Source organism: Trichosurus vulpecula, chromosome 1 (genome assembly GCF_011100635.1).
Source record: "Trichosurus vulpecula isolate mTriVul1 chromosome 1, mTriVul1.pri, whole genome shotgun sequence".
Classification (NCBI taxonomy): Eukaryota; Metazoa; Chordata; class Mammalia; order Diprotodontia; family Phalangeridae; genus Trichosurus; species Trichosurus vulpecula.
Window position 1 is genome coordinate 148,902,612 of NC_050573.1, and position 19,903 is coordinate 148,922,514.

A 19,903-nucleotide genomic window follows, 5' to 3' on the forward strand; every position below is an offset into this window, starting at 1 on the left:
TATGATTTCTTTGAGAGGTAGTGTGGTATATAGTATAGAATGGCAACTGTTTAAGGGCAGGAATTACTTGATTTTTACCTTTTTATCCACAGTACCTGGCACATAGTAGGTATTTCATAAATTCTTGTTAATTGATTGGTAATGGAAAAATACTGGAAACGGTCAGCAGAGAGCTGGCTTCAAATTCCTCCTCTTAACACTTGCTAATTGTATAACCTTGGGAAAATCGCTCTGTGTCTCCAAGGTCTCAGGATCCTTATCTGAAAAAAAGAGCATGGTAACAGTGATAGTTCTTAGCTCCCAGGGTTGTTGTGCAGACCCTGTGAGATGATGTATGTAAAGCACTCTATACAGGTCAGTTATTATTTGACATTAATGTGAGTACTCCTGTTGCAACAATTCAGCTAGCAGCTATTGTGGGGGTGAAAAACCAACACAAGCCCAACAACAAGAATGCTGCAAGCACAGGTTCTTTTGATCTGCTTTACTAAGGAAAGTAGTGTTAAGGGATTAACAATCTTACTTCAATCCAACATGTACATATAAACTCAGTTCAGGAAGAAAAGCCAACAACCTGAATTTCAGAGCAAGTGCAAACAAGTTACGAACATATACAATATAAACAGATCAGAACACAATTCATAGTTACCAAGAAACTATCAACATCTGGGATGACAAGCTGGGAGGCTCTTAGAGTAGCTGCCCAGAGTCCCATGCCAACAATCCTCCAGGAGTGAGAGCCTCAAGGGAGAACACCAACCTCTGGGTTTATATATCTTGTTCAGGGTCAGAGGTAAGTCACACATGCAACTCACCCACGTGACCTAAAAGCATCACAAAAATGCAAGTTAAACCCACGTGGTCTAAAAGCCTCTGATGTCACAAACATGTCACTCAAACCCACGTAAACTGGGCTTTCCCTTGAGGCAAGGAGGTCATCAAGGACTCCTAATTTAATCAAGGAAACAAAGGCCAAACTCTTCAAGGGCACTTTATTGAATAACTGCTAAAAGCCCTCCTTAATTACCAATACAACTCCCTCCACCAAAGCAGATTGTCATTCATAGATAAAACCAATGAGTTAGTCCAGTCAGTCAACTAGCATTTATTACGCACCTACTATATACCAACCTCTGTGCTAAGTGCTTTGGATACAAAAAAAGGCAAAAAACTAATCTGCTTTCAAGAAGCTCGTAATGTAATGGTAGGGAACCAACAGGCAGGCACCTATATACAAACAAGATATATACAGGATCAATTGGGGGAATCTCAGAGGAAAGATATTAAAATAAGAAGGACTAGGAAAGGCTTCATGAAGAAAGTGGTCTTTGAAAGTTTCTGAGGCCTAAAAATTCATCCCTCTGTGGCCAAGGTTGTAGTGAACTTCTTTGAATTCAACTAGACTAGTTCTTAGACCATAGACAGATGATCTAGCCTTAGGCCAGATTAGATTATATTTAGAATAATATTATCTCAAATAAGATAATATTTGTAAAACACTTAGCACAATGCCCAGCTGGCACATAGTAGGTGTTTAATAAATGCTTGTTCTCCATTCCCACCCCAGCGCATCCTCACCTTTCTAGCTTGTTAGAGCCTGCCTAAGCCTCTGCTTTCCAGGCCTAGTTTTTGAGAACCCTGGCATCCTTCCATGTCATGGGGAGATATTGGAGTTGGGCCTTTAGTGAAGGACATAGGGTCATAGATTTAGAGCTGGAGGGGACCTTAGAGGTTATCTGGTCTAACCCCTCCATTTCACAGAGAAGGAAACCAAGGACTACAAAGATGGAGTGACTTGCCCAAGGTCACACAGGTGGTAAGTGGCAGAGCCAAAATTTGAATTCAGTTCTTCTGACTTCAAACCCAGTATTCTTTCCACCTCCCCTTACTGACCTGTTGCTAAAGTGAAAATAATAACAATTTACATTTATATAACACTGTGGAGTTATAAAGTATATCTGATCTCCTCTAATTGCTAATAAGAATAGCTATATATGTATAATGTACATGTGCATATATGTATGACACATGTATACACATACACATACATCTTTAATGTTTGAAAAGAGCTAATATATATAGATAACATATGTTATCTCGCTTATTCCTCACAATAACCTGGTGAGGTAGGTGGCATTATCTCCATTTTACAGATGAGGAAACTGAGTCAAAAAGATATTAACCAACTTGCCTAGAGTCACACTGAGGCAGAATTTGGACTCAGGTCTTCCTGATTCCAAGTCCAGTGGTTTAGCCACTGTTCCACCTAGCATCTTTGATCCCCCATTTTATAAAAGTGGGCAAAGGCCAAGACATGCTGAATAAATGGCTTACCTACAACCACACAGCTTGTAAACAGTGGCCCAGACCTCAAGCTCAGCTCTTTTGATCTAACCTCCAGTGTTCTTTACATTTATACTGCTCTGTTTGTCACCTTTGAAAAGTATTATTATTCAGATGTTCTATTTGGAAGAATTAATTGAGCAGTGGCAGTTGTATTGATTAATGGACCTAAGTACACATCTTTTTTATTTTATTTTAAAACTTATCTTCCCTTTTTTTGTTCTTTTTACATAAAGGTGTGACACTGGCATTTGCAGGAACATATTTATTGGTGGCTTTTGCTCCAAATATAACTCAGGATATCACAGCAAGAAAAGTCCAGTATTACTTTGTTGGCTGGCAGTTCCTGGCCTATGTGGTAAGAGATCTATGTTTCCTCTCTCAGACTAGATATAACAGTAACCTCTGCAGTGTATAAACATTAAAAACTTAGTGGTTCTGTCCATCTCAATTGTCACTCATTTCTGATCAGGCTTGCCTTTCTGTTTCTAGCCCCAGTGTTTAGCACAGTGGTTGGTTTTTTAAAATTATTTTATTTTTAATTTATAAAATAAAATAAGCATTTCCATAACATAATACAATAAAAAGGTGATTACACATGAAACTGCAAATCTATGCACAATCTGCTATTCCTCTCAAATATATGACAAAATCATGAAATTTCTTTTTTTTCTTCCTTCCCCCCTGTCCATCCTAGAGTTGGTTAGCATTAGACATAAATATGTATATATGTATATATACACACATATACATATGTATACATATATGTGTGTATTATGTCTATGTATATATGTAAAAATATTCTATATATACTTCTATTTATCAATTTTGAGCATAGCTCATGCTTAATAAATGCTTTTTGATTCATTCGTCAAAATGTAGATGAACTTATTTGACTGATGTCAAAAGTAGGTTTACTTCCTAAAGCAGCACAGTGCCCAGGGGGCACATAGTAGGTGTTTAGCAAATATTTTTTCCCCATCCCCACCCTACCCCCAGACCTATCCTCACTTTTTAGCTTGGTAGGTCTACTCCAGTCCTCCAAGGAGGAAAGAATGTCTTGGAATTGAGATAGTTCCCCCAACTTTAGGTCCACCTAAGTCCACATCATATGGTCCAAGCCAAATCAGAACAAAGCCCAATGTGCAGGGGCAGGAGTCTTGACTCCTAGGCATTGTTTACTTCTGTTACCTGCTGGGATGGATGGTCTCAAATAGGCAGACCAGCGAGAATCCTATGCAAGGGAAAACAAGCAAACTGAGTCCAGTAGAACAGAGCAAAGAGGCAGTTTAGCGACTATATGAAAAGATAGTTAAAATGATAAAATTTCAGGTTGGTTGATTGTGAAGAAACAGGGACGTGTACATTGTTAGTGAAGCTGACATAATAATAGAGGAAGACCTATAAAAATGTTCATAACCTTTGACCTAGTGATTTCTCTCCTAGGAGCATGCCCTTGGTATATTATTGTCAGAGAAAGATTTATCTGTACAAAAATATTCATAGCAGCTTTATTTACACTATAAAAAGTGGAAATAATCCAATAATCCTTGTATCCAACTATTGAGGGATAGTTGAATAAATTGTAATTAATGAACATGATTTTAATATTAGTGTGTCATAAGAAATTACAAATATGAGGAATACAAAGAAATGTGAAGCTGTATAGGATGAATAAATCAGCAGAACCATAGGCATAATGACTGAAACAATGAAAAATAACAATTATCTAAAATCTAAAAGTAACAAAAACTAACCCAGTAACTTCTACATAGCTATTGAATTAAATTGAACAAAAACTCCCCCCAAAATGTTGTCAAGTCAGTTGTATCTGACACTTAGTAACCCTGTTTGGAGTTTCCTTGGCAAACATACTAGAGTGGTTTGTCATTTCCTCCTCCAACTTATTTTGCAGATGAGGAAACCAAGGCAAACAGGGTTAAGTGACTTGCCCAGGGTCACAAAGCTAGTAAGCATTTCAGGCCAAATTTGAACTCAGGAAGATGAATCTTCCTGACTCCAGGCCCAGCACTCTATCCACCTCACCACCTAGCTCCCTCCAAGTACCTTTTATACCTCCAAGTACTGCCTCTAAGTACATTTTATACCTATGGTCTTTTTTTCTTTTGTGCAACTTCAAAAAAAAGTTACACAAAAGAAAAAAAGACTGTAAGGATAACAGGTACTTAGAGGCCTATGAATTCATTCCCCCCATTTTATAGGTGAGGAAACTAAGGCACAGACAGGTTAAGTGACTTATCCAGAACCACACACCTGACAAGTATCTGGAACTCAGGTCTTCACAGCATCACAGTTCCATCTGATAACTGTGATCTTGAGAGCAGGCATGTTGACTGTGAAGAATGAGGAGGAGGAAGAGGCAGAAGAGGAGGGTACATATATTATCTCATTGGATCCTCACAGCAACCTCCTTAGGTAGGCACTACAGCCATCATTGTCCCCATTTTATAGATGAGAAAATTGAGGCTGAGAGAAATTATGTGACTTGCTCCATGATCACACAACTAGTATCAGAGGCAGAATATGAACCCAAATTTGATTCCACATTCAACACTCTGTCTGTGGTGCCACAGTCCAGAACATATGACACCATTGAGATCCCAGAGCTGAGAGAGACCTCAAAGGCCACCCAGTGCAAATCTCTCATTTTTCAGGAAGTTATTTCCCTTGCCAAAGCATCAGCAGCAGGATTTGAACACAACTCCTTTGATTCCAGACCTTTCCATGACACCACAAGTTCTCCATAAAGCCAGATAAGGTTACAGAACCAGAAATGGAGAAAGATTAAAAACTGAAAGAGACCTCAGAGGTCACCTGGTCCACCCTCTTCACTTTACAGACAAAGAAACTGAGTCTCAGAGTCATTAAGTACCTTGCCCAAGATCACACTTTTAGTAAGCACCAGAAACAGGATCTGAACCCAGAGTCAGGAAGACCTAAGTTCAAAAACATACTCAGACACTTCCTAGCTGTGAGCAAGTCACTTAACCTCTGTTTGTCTCAGTGTCCTTAACTGTAAAAAGAGTATAATAACAGAACTTACCTCACAAGGTTGTTGTGAGGATCAAATAAGATAATATTTGCAAAGCACTTAGCACAGTGGCCAGCACATAGTAGGTGCCATACAAAGGCTTATTCCCTCTCCTTCTCCTGCCAATTCAGAGCCCACTGTGCTACAGGACCTTCATGGCATCAGACAGGATTACAGAACCAGAGAGAGAGCTCACCTATTCACAGTGGATTTTAGGATTCAATTCCTGCTTATCCTTACATGTGGGCTACTTTAACTCCATCCATGTTCTTCTGTCCCCAAGGAATTAGTCCTCCTTATCTGTGTCCTGAGAGAATGAATATCCCCTGGTTGGAGATTTATTTCGTATTGTCTGTCTGTTGACAATAATTGCAGACATAATAGGCTGTCATGAGTTCTGGCCCCAGCTTGGGAAGGGTTGCTCTGAGGCTTTACTTCTCCTTCCTATAGAACAGTGGGTCTCAAACTCTTCAATGTCAGGACTGCTTTACAATCTTAAAAATTACTGAGTTTTTGAAATTTATGTGGGTTATAGCTGGTGATATTTACCATGTTAAAATAAAAACAGCCTAGTTTTTTTTTAATAAAAATAGTTTTGGGGCAGCTAGGTGGCACAGTGAGTAGAGCACCGGCCCTGGAGTCAGGAGGACCTGAGTTCAAATCTGGCCTCAGACACTTGACACACTTATTACCTGTGTGACCTTGGGCAAGTCACTTAACCCCAATTGCCCTGCCTTCCCCCCTCCAAAAAAAACAGAAAAAAAATAGTCTTGACCTAGCAAACGCTCAGAAAGGGTCTTAGGGGGGTCCAGGGATCTCCAGGCCATACTTTGAGAACCAAGAGTAAGCAGGAGATGAGTCCTTGACACCTTAAGAGTGTCATACTCAAATGACACACTTGAGCATTAGAACAACAAAAGAAACCTGTTCCTCACCCCGCCCCAAATATTTAAGACTAGTATCTCTAAAGGTGATTTGTCATGTCTCAGCTCCAGTCCATTCCCTCTCACGTGTGTCTGAGATGTAGTTATTTCTGATATTGTGGCACATATGTCCTTCCATTCGATAAAGCCTTGTAGAATGGAATCAAATTCAATTCCACTTACTCTCATTGTCTTCATAGGCACTTTTTACAGGCATTTAATCCCAGTGCTCTATTGGTTTAATGAACTTGTAAAGTCTTCTGAGAAGCAATGTGGTACAGAGTATGTACAGGAACAACGCTGGAGCCAGAGAGACCTAAGTTCTGCCTCTGACAACATTATTAGTTAAGTCATCATAAGCAAGTCATTTAACCTTGCACTGCCCCAGAAAAGTCTCCAATGTTATGTTAGAGACAAAGATCATAGGTCTGGACCTTAGGACCCCAAAATAAGACTTTGTATTTCCTATCATGCTGGGCCATGTGTCCCTTGCACCTACTACTTTACTAGCATGAGGTTGAGTGTGTGTATGTGTGTGTGTGTGTGTGTGTGTTGAAGTTGAGTTTGTGTGTTTGAAAAGCAAAGAGTGCCTTACTCAGGTTCAGTAGAAAAATGCTGATATTTATTCATTCAATGATAAGCATTTATAAATGCCTTTTGCTAAGGATCCTGAAGGGGCAACTAGGTGGCACAGTGGATAGAGCGCCAGCCCTGGAGTGAAGTGGATCTGAGTTCAAATCCAGCCTCAAACATGAACCAGCTGTGTAATCCTGGGCAAGTCATTTAGCACTGTTTGCCTCAGTTTCCTGAACTGTAAAATGAGCTAGAGAAGGAAATGGTGAACCAGTCCAGCATCTTTGCCAAGAAAACCCAAAATGACCCATGGCTGAAAACAACTGAACAACAACTATAGAAGATGAATACAGTATAAATGGAAAGAAATCTCAGAGGGAAGGTAGGATTTGAGGTTAAAGTAAATCAGAGAAACAAAGAGGTGGAGGTGAAAGAATAGATGAGGAGATGAGCTTTGAATTAAGCCAAGGCAGAAGTGAGGAGAAAGGGCATTCCAGGTGTGGGGAGCACCTTTGCAGAAAACAGAACGCCAAACTTGGGGAATAGCGAATATGCCAGTTTATCTTTTAAAAAGCAGAATATAGGAAGAAGATCAAAGCACAGCAATCCTGGAAAGGTAGATTGGAGCCAGACTGGAAAGGGCTTTACCTGCCAAGTCTGTCATCTGAAGAGAACTGTACTTTGACCATTTTTCAGAGTCAATTCTGTTCTGAGGTGCATCTCTACCAATAAGGCACAGCAGGCCTGTGAGGGGCCCTTAAGCTCCTCTGTGCCTATGAAAACAAAGAGTGCAAATGGAATTGAATCTGATTCCATTCTACAAGGCTCTATCGAATGGAAGGACATATGTGCCATAATATCAAAGGTAATTACATCTCAGACACACATGAGAGGGAATGGACTGGAGCTGAGACATAACTGATCACCTTAGAAAAGCATGATATGGATAGCAACTATAATAACTGGCATTTCCACAGCGCTTTATGGTTTACAACAGGTTTTTAAATTGTATTTAATCTTCACAACAGCACTGTAAAGGCAGTTCTATATTTATCCCCACTTTACAGATAACAAACAGAGGCCCTGAGAGACAAGCAACTTGCCCAGAATCACCCAGGTAGTGTCTAAAGCAGGATTTGAACCCAAGGGTTCCTTCTCAGAGCCAGCACCCTCTCCACTACACCTCACAGACTCTCTGACATTGGCTACAAAGTTATCTCAGAGATCTTCATTTGGTACTTTAACGCCTGTTCTAGAATGAAATCCCTAACTCCGGAAGGTATAAATTATAGATTAAGCTCCTGGACTGAAATTTAGATTCAGCCTTCACATGAATCTATTAACCATGTGAATAATTAATATTTAATCCCTGGTCATGGCAGAAGTCTCCCTTTTTTCTATGCAATCTGAATGCAAAGAGCATAATTACTGTCACTGAGATTGTTCATTGAAGCGAGCAGGCAGTATGCGTGTTCTTTGAACCGGGTGCATGGAGAGTGCTGAGTTAAATACAGTGTAGCCTCTTTGTTACCTTTGGAGTCTTTGCCAGCAATAAAGTAGAAGAGAAGGCTTAGAAGTCTGGGGTTACTTTTAAGTTTACATTTTAAAGTGATATTTTAAATATGCCTTCTAGTGTGGCTGATCTCATTTGGAGATCTTCTGAAAGAGGTTCTTAACCTTTGCTATATCATGTATCCCCCTCGGCTGTCTGGTGAAGCCTATGGACCTCTTCTCCGAATGGTTTTAAATCTATAAATAAAAATAAAAGGCAGCTGTGTAGTACAGTGGGTAGAGCCTTGGGCATGGAGTCAGGAAGATCTGAGTTCAAATTTAGCCTCTGACACTCTGGGAAAGTCACTTGGCCTCAGTTTCCTCATCTGTAAAATGGGAATAATAATAGCACCTGCTTCCCAGGGTTACTGTGAGGATCAAATGAGATAATAATTGTAAAGCACAATGTGAAGTTGAGCAAATCTCTTAGCCTCAGTTCCCTCATCTGTAAAATGGGGAGTATAATAGCACTACTTCCCAGGGTTATTGTGAGAATCAAATGAGAAAATAATTGTAAAGTACTTAGTACAGTGCATAGCACACAGTAGGTGCTATATAAATGTTGGTTATTATTATTGTTACTAATTGTGTGCCCTTGGGCAAATCTCTTAACCTCAGTTCCCTCATCTGTAAAATGGGGAGTATAATAGCACTACTTCCCGGGGTTATTGTGAGAATCAAATGAGACAATAATTGTAAAGTACTTAGTACAATGCACAGCACACAGTAGGTGCTATATAAATGTTGGTTATTATTGTTATTACTAGTTGTGTACCCCTGGGCAAATCTCTTAGCCTCAGTTCCCTCGTCTGTAAAATAGAGATATAGCACCTTCCTCTCAGGGCTGTTGTGAATATCATATGAGATAATTTATATAAAATGCTTGAAAAACCTTAAAGTGTTATACAAATGCTTGCTATTATTATTATTAAAATAAACCAGATTGTAAAGGAAACTAATTATGTTTAAATGCATTTATCAAAATATGTTTTTAAAAGTTCATGGATCCTTGGTAAAGAACCCTTTTTTAGAGGCAACCCAGAGAATTTAAACACGGGAGTTACATACCATACACCAGGATGCAAAGGGCCATTTGTCATTAGGGCAACTCCCTTCATCAAAGAAGTCTCCACCACCATTTATATCTTTTGTTCTTAGAGAATTGCCTATAGCTTGGAGAGGTTGTGATTTGTCCGTGGTCACACAGTTTTAAATAGTAGAGACAGAATTTGAAGCCAGGTCTTCCTGCTACCAACTGGATCTAGCACCATAGCTACTATGCCAAACTGTTGTTTTTGTTGTGTCCATTCGTGTTTGACTCCTCAGGGTCCCTTTAGGAGTTTTCTTGGCAAAGATACTGGAGTGGTTTGCTATTTCCTTCTCTAGCTCATTTTACAGATAAGGAAACTGAGGCAAATAAGGTTAAGCGACTTGTGAGGGTCACAAGCTAGTAAGTGTCTAAAGCCTGAGTTGAACTCGGGTCTTCCTGACTCCGAGCTGTCACTCTATCCACTGAACCGTCTAGCTGCCCGGTACACTAAATTACTGCCTATCTATTTATGCTATATTATATTGCTTTACTATACTATATACTACATAGCATACTATATATAATATACTATATATTTGATATATATATATATATATGAGAAAACAATTTCGTAATTACATCTGATTTCTTCATCACGAAGATTTAAGTTCATTTGTAATTGGGATTCAACATGTTTTTCCTCCAACTTTTTAAGGCTCTTGGAAATATAGCTACTGCTAGCATGGAAGAAAGAAAATATCCTCTTCTATTCAGTGAAATCTCAAGGCTTCTTTCATGTTCTATAACAAGCCTGCTGAAAGTTAGACTAGATTTACCTTAGATTTTTCAAAATCAGTAGAAACCATCCTGGACCAGCTCTACTGACAGGTGAAGTATTGTGTCCACAGTCACACAGCTAGTATGGGTAAGAAGTAATGAGCCCGGGTCTACGGACCTCCAAGGCCCACTTTCTGTTCAGTAGGCACACTTCCTCTCTTCAGAGCCACTCAAGTGAAATCTCTGTTATTACAGTACAGTCAGCAAACCCAAAAGAAACCTACCTCCAGCATCTTGTAGTTAGTGACAGAGAGAGACACCCTGGGTTCATGGAAGTACAAGTACAAATTCTGTTGGAAGAAGCTTCCAGCACAGCCCCAAAACAGACCATGTGACTGACTACCTCTAGGGACCAGCCAGCAAAGTGGGAGAAGCCCAGCTCTTGGTTAGCTGAGGGATGAGCCATTTTCAAAACGAGATGATATTTTTAAGTGCTTTGTAAACTTTAAAGGGCTTTTAAATATCATTTTTGTTGCTACTATTCTACCTGTCTGTGCTAGCTGGCTTCCTCATATTGGGAAAAAGTGAGAGTTTTTTTCCTTTTTTTCCAGTGGTGCTAACTTACTTATAAAAGTGTTTTGTTCTCAGAGGATCTATTAAAGTCCTACTATCCAATATAGAAATAATGGGTAGGGGCTAAGGACATGTAAAATTCCCAGAGAAGAACTTGGAGCTGGGCCCTGAAATGAGCTCCATTTATTAAGTTGTAAAATACTGAAATGCTTTAACAAGAAATGATTTAGGAACATCTCTGGACATTTTAAAGACAAGAGAGGGAATGCTTCTCTCTCGAGTAGTTTAGGCTACCTGGGCACCCCTCAGTATCTCATAGGATCATAGTTTTAGAGCTGGAAGGGGCCTCAGAGACCATCAAGCACAACCTCTCTCAGTTTACAGCTGAGAGAAATTTCAGTTTTAGCACAGAGAGGTTAAGTTATTTTCTCAGGGTCACACAGCTAGTGAGCATCTGAGGCAGAATTTGAATACTTCCTGACTCTAAATCCAGATGCCATACCTCTGCAACACCTAGACACCTATAATTCTGCTTATTTGGGGAGGGGGAGGGGAAAAGGGGGGTGGAGAAGGAATGGAATGTTGCAAATAGAAGCAAGGTGGCAAAGAACTTCATTCATTCATGAAACATTTATTAAGGACCATTTAATAAACTGGGGTAGGTAGGTGGCACAGTGGATAGAGCACCTGGGCTGAAGTCACAAAAACCTGAGTTCAATTCCAGCCTCAGACACTTACTAGCTGTGTGACTCTGGACAAGTCACTTAACCCTGTTTGCCTCAGTTTCCTCATCTGTAAAATGAGCTGGAAAAGGAAATGGCAAACCACTCCAGTATCTTTGCCAAGAGAACCCCAAATGGGGTCAAGAAGAGTCAGACACAACTGAAATGACTAAACAGCAATTTAACAAATTAAACATTTATTAATGTACATATAGCATCAGTCCTAGGTGCTAGTAGAGATAAAGAGGTTTATCTTATGTGTGAGCGGTAGAATGGAGGGTAATTAAGGGAATCCCTGATTTGTTGAAAGGGAGCAGAGTGTATGTCCAGTTCTATGGGAGGTGCCAGGCCAGCAAATTAGGACTTTCCCTGATTATCTCCCACCACATGTGGGCCCTGACCTCAAGGAGCTTACAGTTGAGTAAAGGATCTGATATATACACAGATAAGTATAATAAAAAATTAAATTGGTGAGTGCAAACAATTAAGTTGGTGAGTGTGAAACCTGAGTAGGCAAAGGCCATTAGTGATGCTATTCATTTTAGAAAAGGCTTTTCAGCCAGGCTTTAAAGGATAGGTAGGATGTCAACCGACAAAAGTGGGAAAGGAAGTTATTCAAGGAATCATCAGAGCAGAAATAAGGAAAGGAAAGTATCATATTTGTATAGGCAATGGCAATAGTCTCATTTTAGCCTTGGCATAGAGTAGTATTTTGACAAAACTAGGAAGGTAGGGTGGTGACAGATTGTGAATATGCTTGACTTCTAGGCTAAGGACTTTAAACTCCATTCAATATCTAAGTCAGGGGTGAGGAACCTGCAACCTCGAGGTCACATGTGACCCTCTAGGTCCTCAAGTGTAGTCCTTTGACGGTCAAAAGGGCTGCACTTGAGGACCTAGAGGGCCACATGTAGCCTTGAGGCCACAGGTTCCCCATCCCTGGTCTAAGTAATATGGAGCCATTGAAGATTCTTGAGCAGAGAATAGGTCTATACCTAAGGAAGTGAAACTGGTCAATGAGGAAGGAGAAAAAAATAACTTAGGAGGCTATTTCAATTGTTCTAGCCATTTATAGTGAGGGCCTCAAAAATAAAAAGGAAGGGAAAAATGAGACATCACAAAGGTAGAATTTATTGGACTTGATAACTGATACAATGCATACAGTGCTGGTTTTTGAGGCAGAGGACCTGGGAGGCTCAGGTATTCCCTACTTCTGTGACAGTGGAAAAGTCACTTAAGCTCTCTGGGACTCAGTTACCCCAAATGTAAAATGAAGAGCTGGACTAAATGACTTCTAAGGTCTCTTCCAACTCTAAATCTGCATGTGGTCTCTTAAATAAAAGTGATGAGGGAAAGCAAAGACTCATAGATAATTCCAAGGTTTTGAACCAAGAACATTGAGTCAATAGTATTGCCCTTGGAATAGGAATAGGAAACTCAGGGGAAGAAGTCCAGCTTGGGACATGTAAAGTAAATGGCTATTTTTGTTGTTTTTCAGTTGACTAATGGCATCTGAATCTAACAAACTGCTATTTTTAAAGTTCACAAAAAATTGCTTTTCTTTTTTCTTTCTGCAAAAGAATGTTATGGGCACCTGCTTTGTTTTCAGACTGAATTCATATTCATTCAACAGAAAGTAAGCACCTAATAAGCACAAAGCACTGTGCCAGGTGCAAAGTACATAAGGCCAAAATAAGTACTGCAAAAACAAAGGGGAGGGTAGGAGGGAGTATAACAACAAGGTTACTAGCAGCTACTGTGGAAGTGTAAGGCCAGTAACACCAGCACACAGGAGGGCTGCCAGCACGGTTTCTTTGGTTTACTTTTCTAAGGAAAGCAACTTTAAGGAGTTTACAATCTCACTTTAATTAAACATATATATATATATATCATTCACTTAGTTCAGGGGAAGAAGTCAACACCCTGAACTTCAGAGAAAGCACAAACAGAAATTACAAGTAGAAATTATATAAACAGAGCAAATAACACAAATTAGAAGACAGGGCTTCTAACCATCTAACCAATAGATACATAGTTACCAGAGAGAGAAACACCAACATCTGGGTTTTCAAAGCTGGAGGGCTCCTTAATGGCTACCCAGAGTCTCTTCTGGCCAAACTACATGAGCACTCTTCCAATGAGTGAGCCCCCAAAGCAAAATGCTAACCTCAGAGTATATATATACTTCTTCAGGGTCAGCCCACAGAGGGTGTCACAACCATGTGACTCAAACTCATGTGACTTAGGCTTTCTTGTGACTTAAGCAGGTCATCAAAGACTTTTGATTCAATCAAAGACTCTTGATTCAAACAAAGGCCAGGCTCAATCAAAGGCATTTGATTGCCTTAGTGCTGAGAAGCGCTTCAAAAGAAGAAACAGCAAACAGTCCCACTTTGCTTGCCATTACAGGGAGGGAGGGAAGGACAGAGGGAGGGAGGGAGGGAGGGAGGAAGGAAGGAAGGAAGGAAAGAAAGAAGGGAAAGAAAAACTGTCTGCCTAATTCAGGGAATTTACATGGGGGACTGAGAAGGGAGTAGAAGATAATTTGAAGAGAAGGAGATCACCAACAACTAAGGCAACCAGAAAAGTCCCTTAAGAGGTGGCAAATAAATCTGAACAGCCATCAAGCTAAGTATTCTAAGAAGCAAAGGTGAGGACAGAATGCATTCCAGGTAAGGAGCACAGCCTAGGCAAAGACATAGAGGCAGGATATGGCACTCCAAATTCAAAGAACAGCAAGTGTGCTATTTGACTGGAATATCAAGTTTGCAAAGAATAATAATGATAGCTAAAAATAATAACAATTCTAATAATAGATAGGAGATGGAATGCCAGTTTCTAGAAAGAACATATATTTTAGTTTAGAATATAGAATGTATAAATAATAATAGCTAATAACATAATAATAATAGACAGGAGATGAAATGCCAGTTTCTAGAAATAGCAAGTATTCTAGCTTGGAATATAGATTGCATAAATAATAACAATAATAATAGACAGGAGATGGAATGCCAGTTTCGAGGAGCAGCAAGTCGTCTAATTTGACTGGAACACAGAGTGTATAAAAGGGAGATATGTACCATAATCCTGGAAAGGTATGTTGGAGCTAGGCTGTGAGGAGCCTTAAATGCCAAGTTGGAGAGTTTGTATAGTATTCATAGGAACTCAAACATTCTAACATGGGTTGATGTTAAGACAGCTAATTTCTCAGCGGCCTCAGTGTCTTATCACTCTTTTTCATCTAAACTCCTTTCGTAGATAGATAGATAGAGATATAGAGATATATACACATATGTATATATACACACACACATTATATACATATATATATATATATACATATAAACTTAAACATTTGTGCTTCTTGTCGTTCGAATGGAGATATTTTGCTAGGCTTCACTGTGTGTATGTATATATACATACACATATATATAAAAGAGGAGGGGAGGAAGAAAGAGTGAAAGACAGACCAAGACACAGAAAGAAAGAGGGAACTGGAGACAGGAGGAGGGAAGGAGAGACAAGGGAGAGAGAATGAGAGAGAGAGAGAGAGAAAGAGAGAGAGAGAGAGAGCGAGAGAGAGAGAGATTTCAATAGTCAATAGGAGCAGAGGGAGAACATTTCAAGGAACAATTTGAGCAAAGGCAGAGAGGAAGGGGAAAGCACAGTATGTCTACAGGCAGTGGTGACTAGCCCAACTTGATGCAACATAGAATATGTGAAGGGTAGTAGAAAGACTAGAAGTCTCACTTTAGAGTAGGAACTGCTAAAAGGTGGACTATGGTCCAGATTTGGACTTTAGGAAGAGATTATACATTCTATATGTCCATTAGACCAGGAAACTGCATCAAAATATAGCATCATCAAAGACTTTGGGAAGAAATAGAATCTGTGAGCATAGGCTCACTGAAGAGCAGGGTATGTGACATCTAATCTTACCTTCCTAGCACCTTCCTCAGCTCCTTACAATAGACACTTAGTAAATGTTGATTACAGTTGTTATAATTACTGGTTTTCCTTTTAGATTTCTTAGATGGACCACAGCAATCCATCACACAAAGTTTTTTAAAAAATTCTGTCCTTAGAAACTACAGAATCCAGTGCCTCTTTGATATTGACTTTTTTATTTTAATTTATGTATCCACAGACTTATGTTAGACAACCTCAATTAGGTCCTCACTGCTTATAGGCAATCCTGCTATACTGCCCTCGTCAACTCACAATCCCACTTTCCACAGCAGCTCTTCCAAACCTTTTTATTACTCCTCAAACCTCTCATGAGTCCCTCACCCCCATCCTCATCAGAGAACTTTGCTTCGCATTGTATAGAAAAAATTGAGGCCATTCACCATGAGCTCCCTCTTCTCCCCTCGTTCTCATCTCATATCATTCATATACTTTCTGCCACCAACTCTTCTTCCACCCCTGTTCTCATAATAAAATGTCCTTACTCCTTACCAAGGCTAACCCATCTACCTGCACAAGTGATCCTATTGTACCTCAAATCTTTCAACAGATTGCTCCCTCTGTCATTGGCCCTCTATCAGTTATTTTCAGTCTATCTCTGTCTACTGACTCCTTCCCTACTGTCTACAAACATGCCAGATATTGACATTTTTAAAGAAAAATAATCTTATTCTTAGCAATGAGAATTGTGGGGGAGACCCACTGGCATCATTAGTCATGCCTAGAGTCAGCTGCTTCCAGAAACCTTTTTGCTGAAAGCTATATGACCTCATGTCTTATAAGGCAGTGTCTAACCAAGTTCCAATACTCACAGGCAACTTGAATAATTCTTCGAACCATAGGAATTCATGTTTTATTTATATGAAACCACAGTGGGGACACAGCAGGACAAGTGATATATGGAGAGTTGATAACAACTACCCTCCAGAAAGAAAAAGAAAAAAAGTCCATCACAGGAAGGACTCACTAATTTGCATGCCAGATTCAGATTCACTCATCTGTCACCCCCGAGTGAAGTTGTAAAGAGAGTTGGTCTCAGAACCGTATGCAATGGTGCATGACTGATGTCTGCGGCTGTCCTGTGGGGCTGGTGTCTGTGTGATGCTTGTTTGCATCTTCAGTGTTGGAGAAGTGGAAAGCCAGTATATTATGGAAAATGAGGACACAAGTTAAAAGGAGTTCTGTATTAAAGATTGATGAGCTATAGGGAGATGGGGACACCTAATGTTTTCATGACAGCATGAGCTAAAAGGCAAAGAGGTAGGAGGTTAACTGATGGTTTCCTGCAGCACTGCTCATTACATTAAATTAAAGGATTACAGAGTAAGCCCTCTAAGGAAAAGTTAAGAGTTGGGATCATTTGGTTGGGAGAAAGGAAGGTTCAAACATAATTTAATTGCTGTCTTCAACATCCCAAACTCATATAAAAGGTTTTGAAGGAGAAAGATTGACCTATTGTTTTCCATCCTCATGAATAACCAAGCAAAAGGAAAGAAATGAATTAAACCAGAACGATTTAGGTTGAACCTAAGAAAAAGAACAATACTAGGGTTCAAAAAACATTGCAGGTTTCAAGTGCTTATCCTTCAATATTTTTTTAAACTAAAAAAAATGATCATTTCTACTAGATGGTTTAGATATCTTGTATACAGAGGGCTAGATTTGGAGTCAAAAGACCTAGGTTCAAATACTTGCACTGCTCTTTGGGCAAGTGACTTGTGAGACCTTTCTGGGCTTCCATTTCTTATTTGTAAAATAAGACGGTTGGACTAGATCAGAGATTCTTAACCTGAGGTCATAGATTTCATGAATAGGAAAAAATTCACACCTTTATTTTCATTAACCTCTAAGTGAAATTTAGCATTTCTTTCAATTATTTAAAAATGGTATTCTGAGAAAGGACCTATAGGCTTCACTAGACTGCCAAAAGGAGTCCGTGATGCAAAAAAGGTTAAGAATCTCTGGATTAGATGATATGTAAGGTTACTTCCTACTGGGAGCTGTAAAATCCTAGGATGGAGATCCCTTAGAGTTCTATTTTTTTTAAGCATGTAAACCCTGATCACTCTATCCAACATGCCTTAAGGTTGATGATTTTTCCCCAAGGTTAACAGCATCTCTTTCCTCCTGCCCCCCAAACAATGAAAGTAGTTTTCAATTTTAAAGACCTACAAATGGGTGGGGGGGGTTAAAGTAAAAAATATACAAATGAAGAAAGAAACATTTCACAAAGGTGAGAAAATGTATAGTAATAGTTATTGAATAATTAAGTTTATTGGGGATCAAGTTATTTTATTTTGTTCAAAAGATCGTCAATAAATCAATCACTTCCACTTTGGACTGAAGTAGGGGAAGATGACAAGTGTTACACAGCCCAAAAAGAGAGATGTGACATTTCAAAGACTTTGGGTGAAACACACATTCTACTCTTGAATGGCATAACCTTTCCCTTTCATTTCCAGATCTTAGAAATATTAATATTCTGCATCCTGCTATATTTCTATAAAAGAAAGGATATGAAACACATTGTCATTTTGTTGACACTTGTGGCACTTCTGGGTAAGAATTTTTCATTCATTTTCTTATTCTGTCTTCCAACTATTCTATGAAGCAGCATACTAGGTTTTATTGATGTGTTGGTAGAATATACCTTAAGGAAAATTCTCAGCCATACTACAATGTTTCAAACATTCCATCTCTTTACTGTTAAAAGTTTGCCTACCACTGTAACAGATTACATTTTAAAAAAAGATTATAGTATTTCTCCTTGTATGTTATTTCTGATTGTATTTGGGTAATTCATGATCTTTTTGCTTTTTTTGGAGCACTCTATCTATTTTAAAAGATACCATATCTTCTTAATAGCAAATAGCATATTTAAAACTGTACATGGCAAAAAAAAACCAGTTACCTACAATGTGGAAGGAGCTATGAATTGGTCCAACCATTCTGGAAAACAGTTTGGAATTGTAGAAGGAACCTGATAATCCCACTAGTGATCAACAAGAAAGTCAAAGAGAAATAAAGGTCCCATATACTAAAATATTCATAGCAGCACTTTTTGTGGTAGGAAAAAATTGTTTTTAAAAAAAGTATCCATTAACTGGAAGCTCTTTTAAATTAGGGATTGCTTCATTCTTTATATTTGTATCACTGGTGCATATCACAGTATCTGTCACATAGCAGGCACTTAATAAATGTTCATAATTGAATGAAAGTATAACAGAACAAACTGCAGCATACGAATGTAATGCAATAGTATTGTGAGAGTAAGAAATAATGAACATGAATAATTCAGAGAAACATGGAGAGATTGACAAGAACTGATACAGAATGAGACAAGCAGAACCAAAACAATATACATAGGGATTCCATCCCTATGCATAAAATGCTTAGCACAGTGCCTAACCCTGAGTAGATACTTAATAAATGCCTGTTTCTTTCCCATTCCCTTCCTTCCCCCACCACCTCTTCTTCCCTTCAAGTGTTATAACCCCCTTGTTAAAATGTAGGCTCCTTAAAGGAAGTAGATGTTTCACTTTCTGTATCCAAATTCCCACCATTTAGCATTGCCTGTCATATAAGAGGGCAGCTATGTGGCACAGTGGATAGAGCTCTGGCCCTAGAGTCAGGAGGACCTGAGTTCAAATGTGGCCTCAGATACTTAATAGTTATATGACCCTGGGTGAGTTGCTTAACCCTGTTTGCTTCAGTTTCCTCAGTTGTAAAATGAGCTGGAGAAAGAAATAGCAAACCCACTCTAATATCTTTGACAAGAAAACCCCAAATGGGGTCACAAAGAGTCAGACATGACTGAAATGACTCAACAGCAACGATAGCTACATAAGAGCTTAATAGATGGTGTAGTTTTTTTTTAATCATTCCAACAACGAAAATGTCAGTAAAAGAAAGCCAAGCTAAACATGCCTCCTTCCTCTCAGAAGAGTGGTGGAACACCCCAAAGGCAGAATGGTTCGTGTATTGTCAGACATGGTCTCTGTACTCAATGTTTCCATTTAACCGTTTTTCTTTGTTACAAGGGAAAGGTTCGCTTTTGAGGGGATTAGAGCAGTGGGGTAAGTGGTATCTCCAAAAATGACAGGGATATAAAAACAAAAGGCATGAATAAAAAAATGTTTTGAGAAAAAGCTAACAAGCACTGATTAATGGGGTGGGGGGGCTGGAACAAAGCAAAATCTACCTAACATCAAATTGGCAAAAAGGAAGAAACCAGACACGGCAGCTTGATAGTGCATTGGATAGAGCACTGGGCTTGGAATCAGGAAAACTTCCTGAGTTCAAATCTAGCCTCAGACACTAGCTGTGTGACCCTGGGAAAGTCACTTGACCCTGTTTGCCTCAGTTTCCTCATCTGTAAAATAAACTGGAGAAG

The 19,903-nt window shown here is 39.2% G+C and overlaps 1 protein-coding gene across 1 annotated transcript in view; it reads left to right on the forward strand.

Annotated features, from left to right (window-relative positions):
• The window catches only part of NIPAL2 (NIPA like domain containing 2), a 142,191-nt gene that overhangs the window by 100,863 nt on the left and 21,425 nt on the right, over positions 1 to 19,903 (forward strand). The window contains exons 5-6 of the mRNA XM_036735605.1: positions 2,580 to 2,701; positions 17,973 to 18,069. Coding sequence (XP_036591500.1) covers positions 2,580 to 2,701; positions 17,973 to 18,069 — 219 coding nt within the window. The remainder of the gene's footprint in view (positions 1 to 2,579; positions 2,702 to 17,972; positions 18,070 to 19,903) is intronic.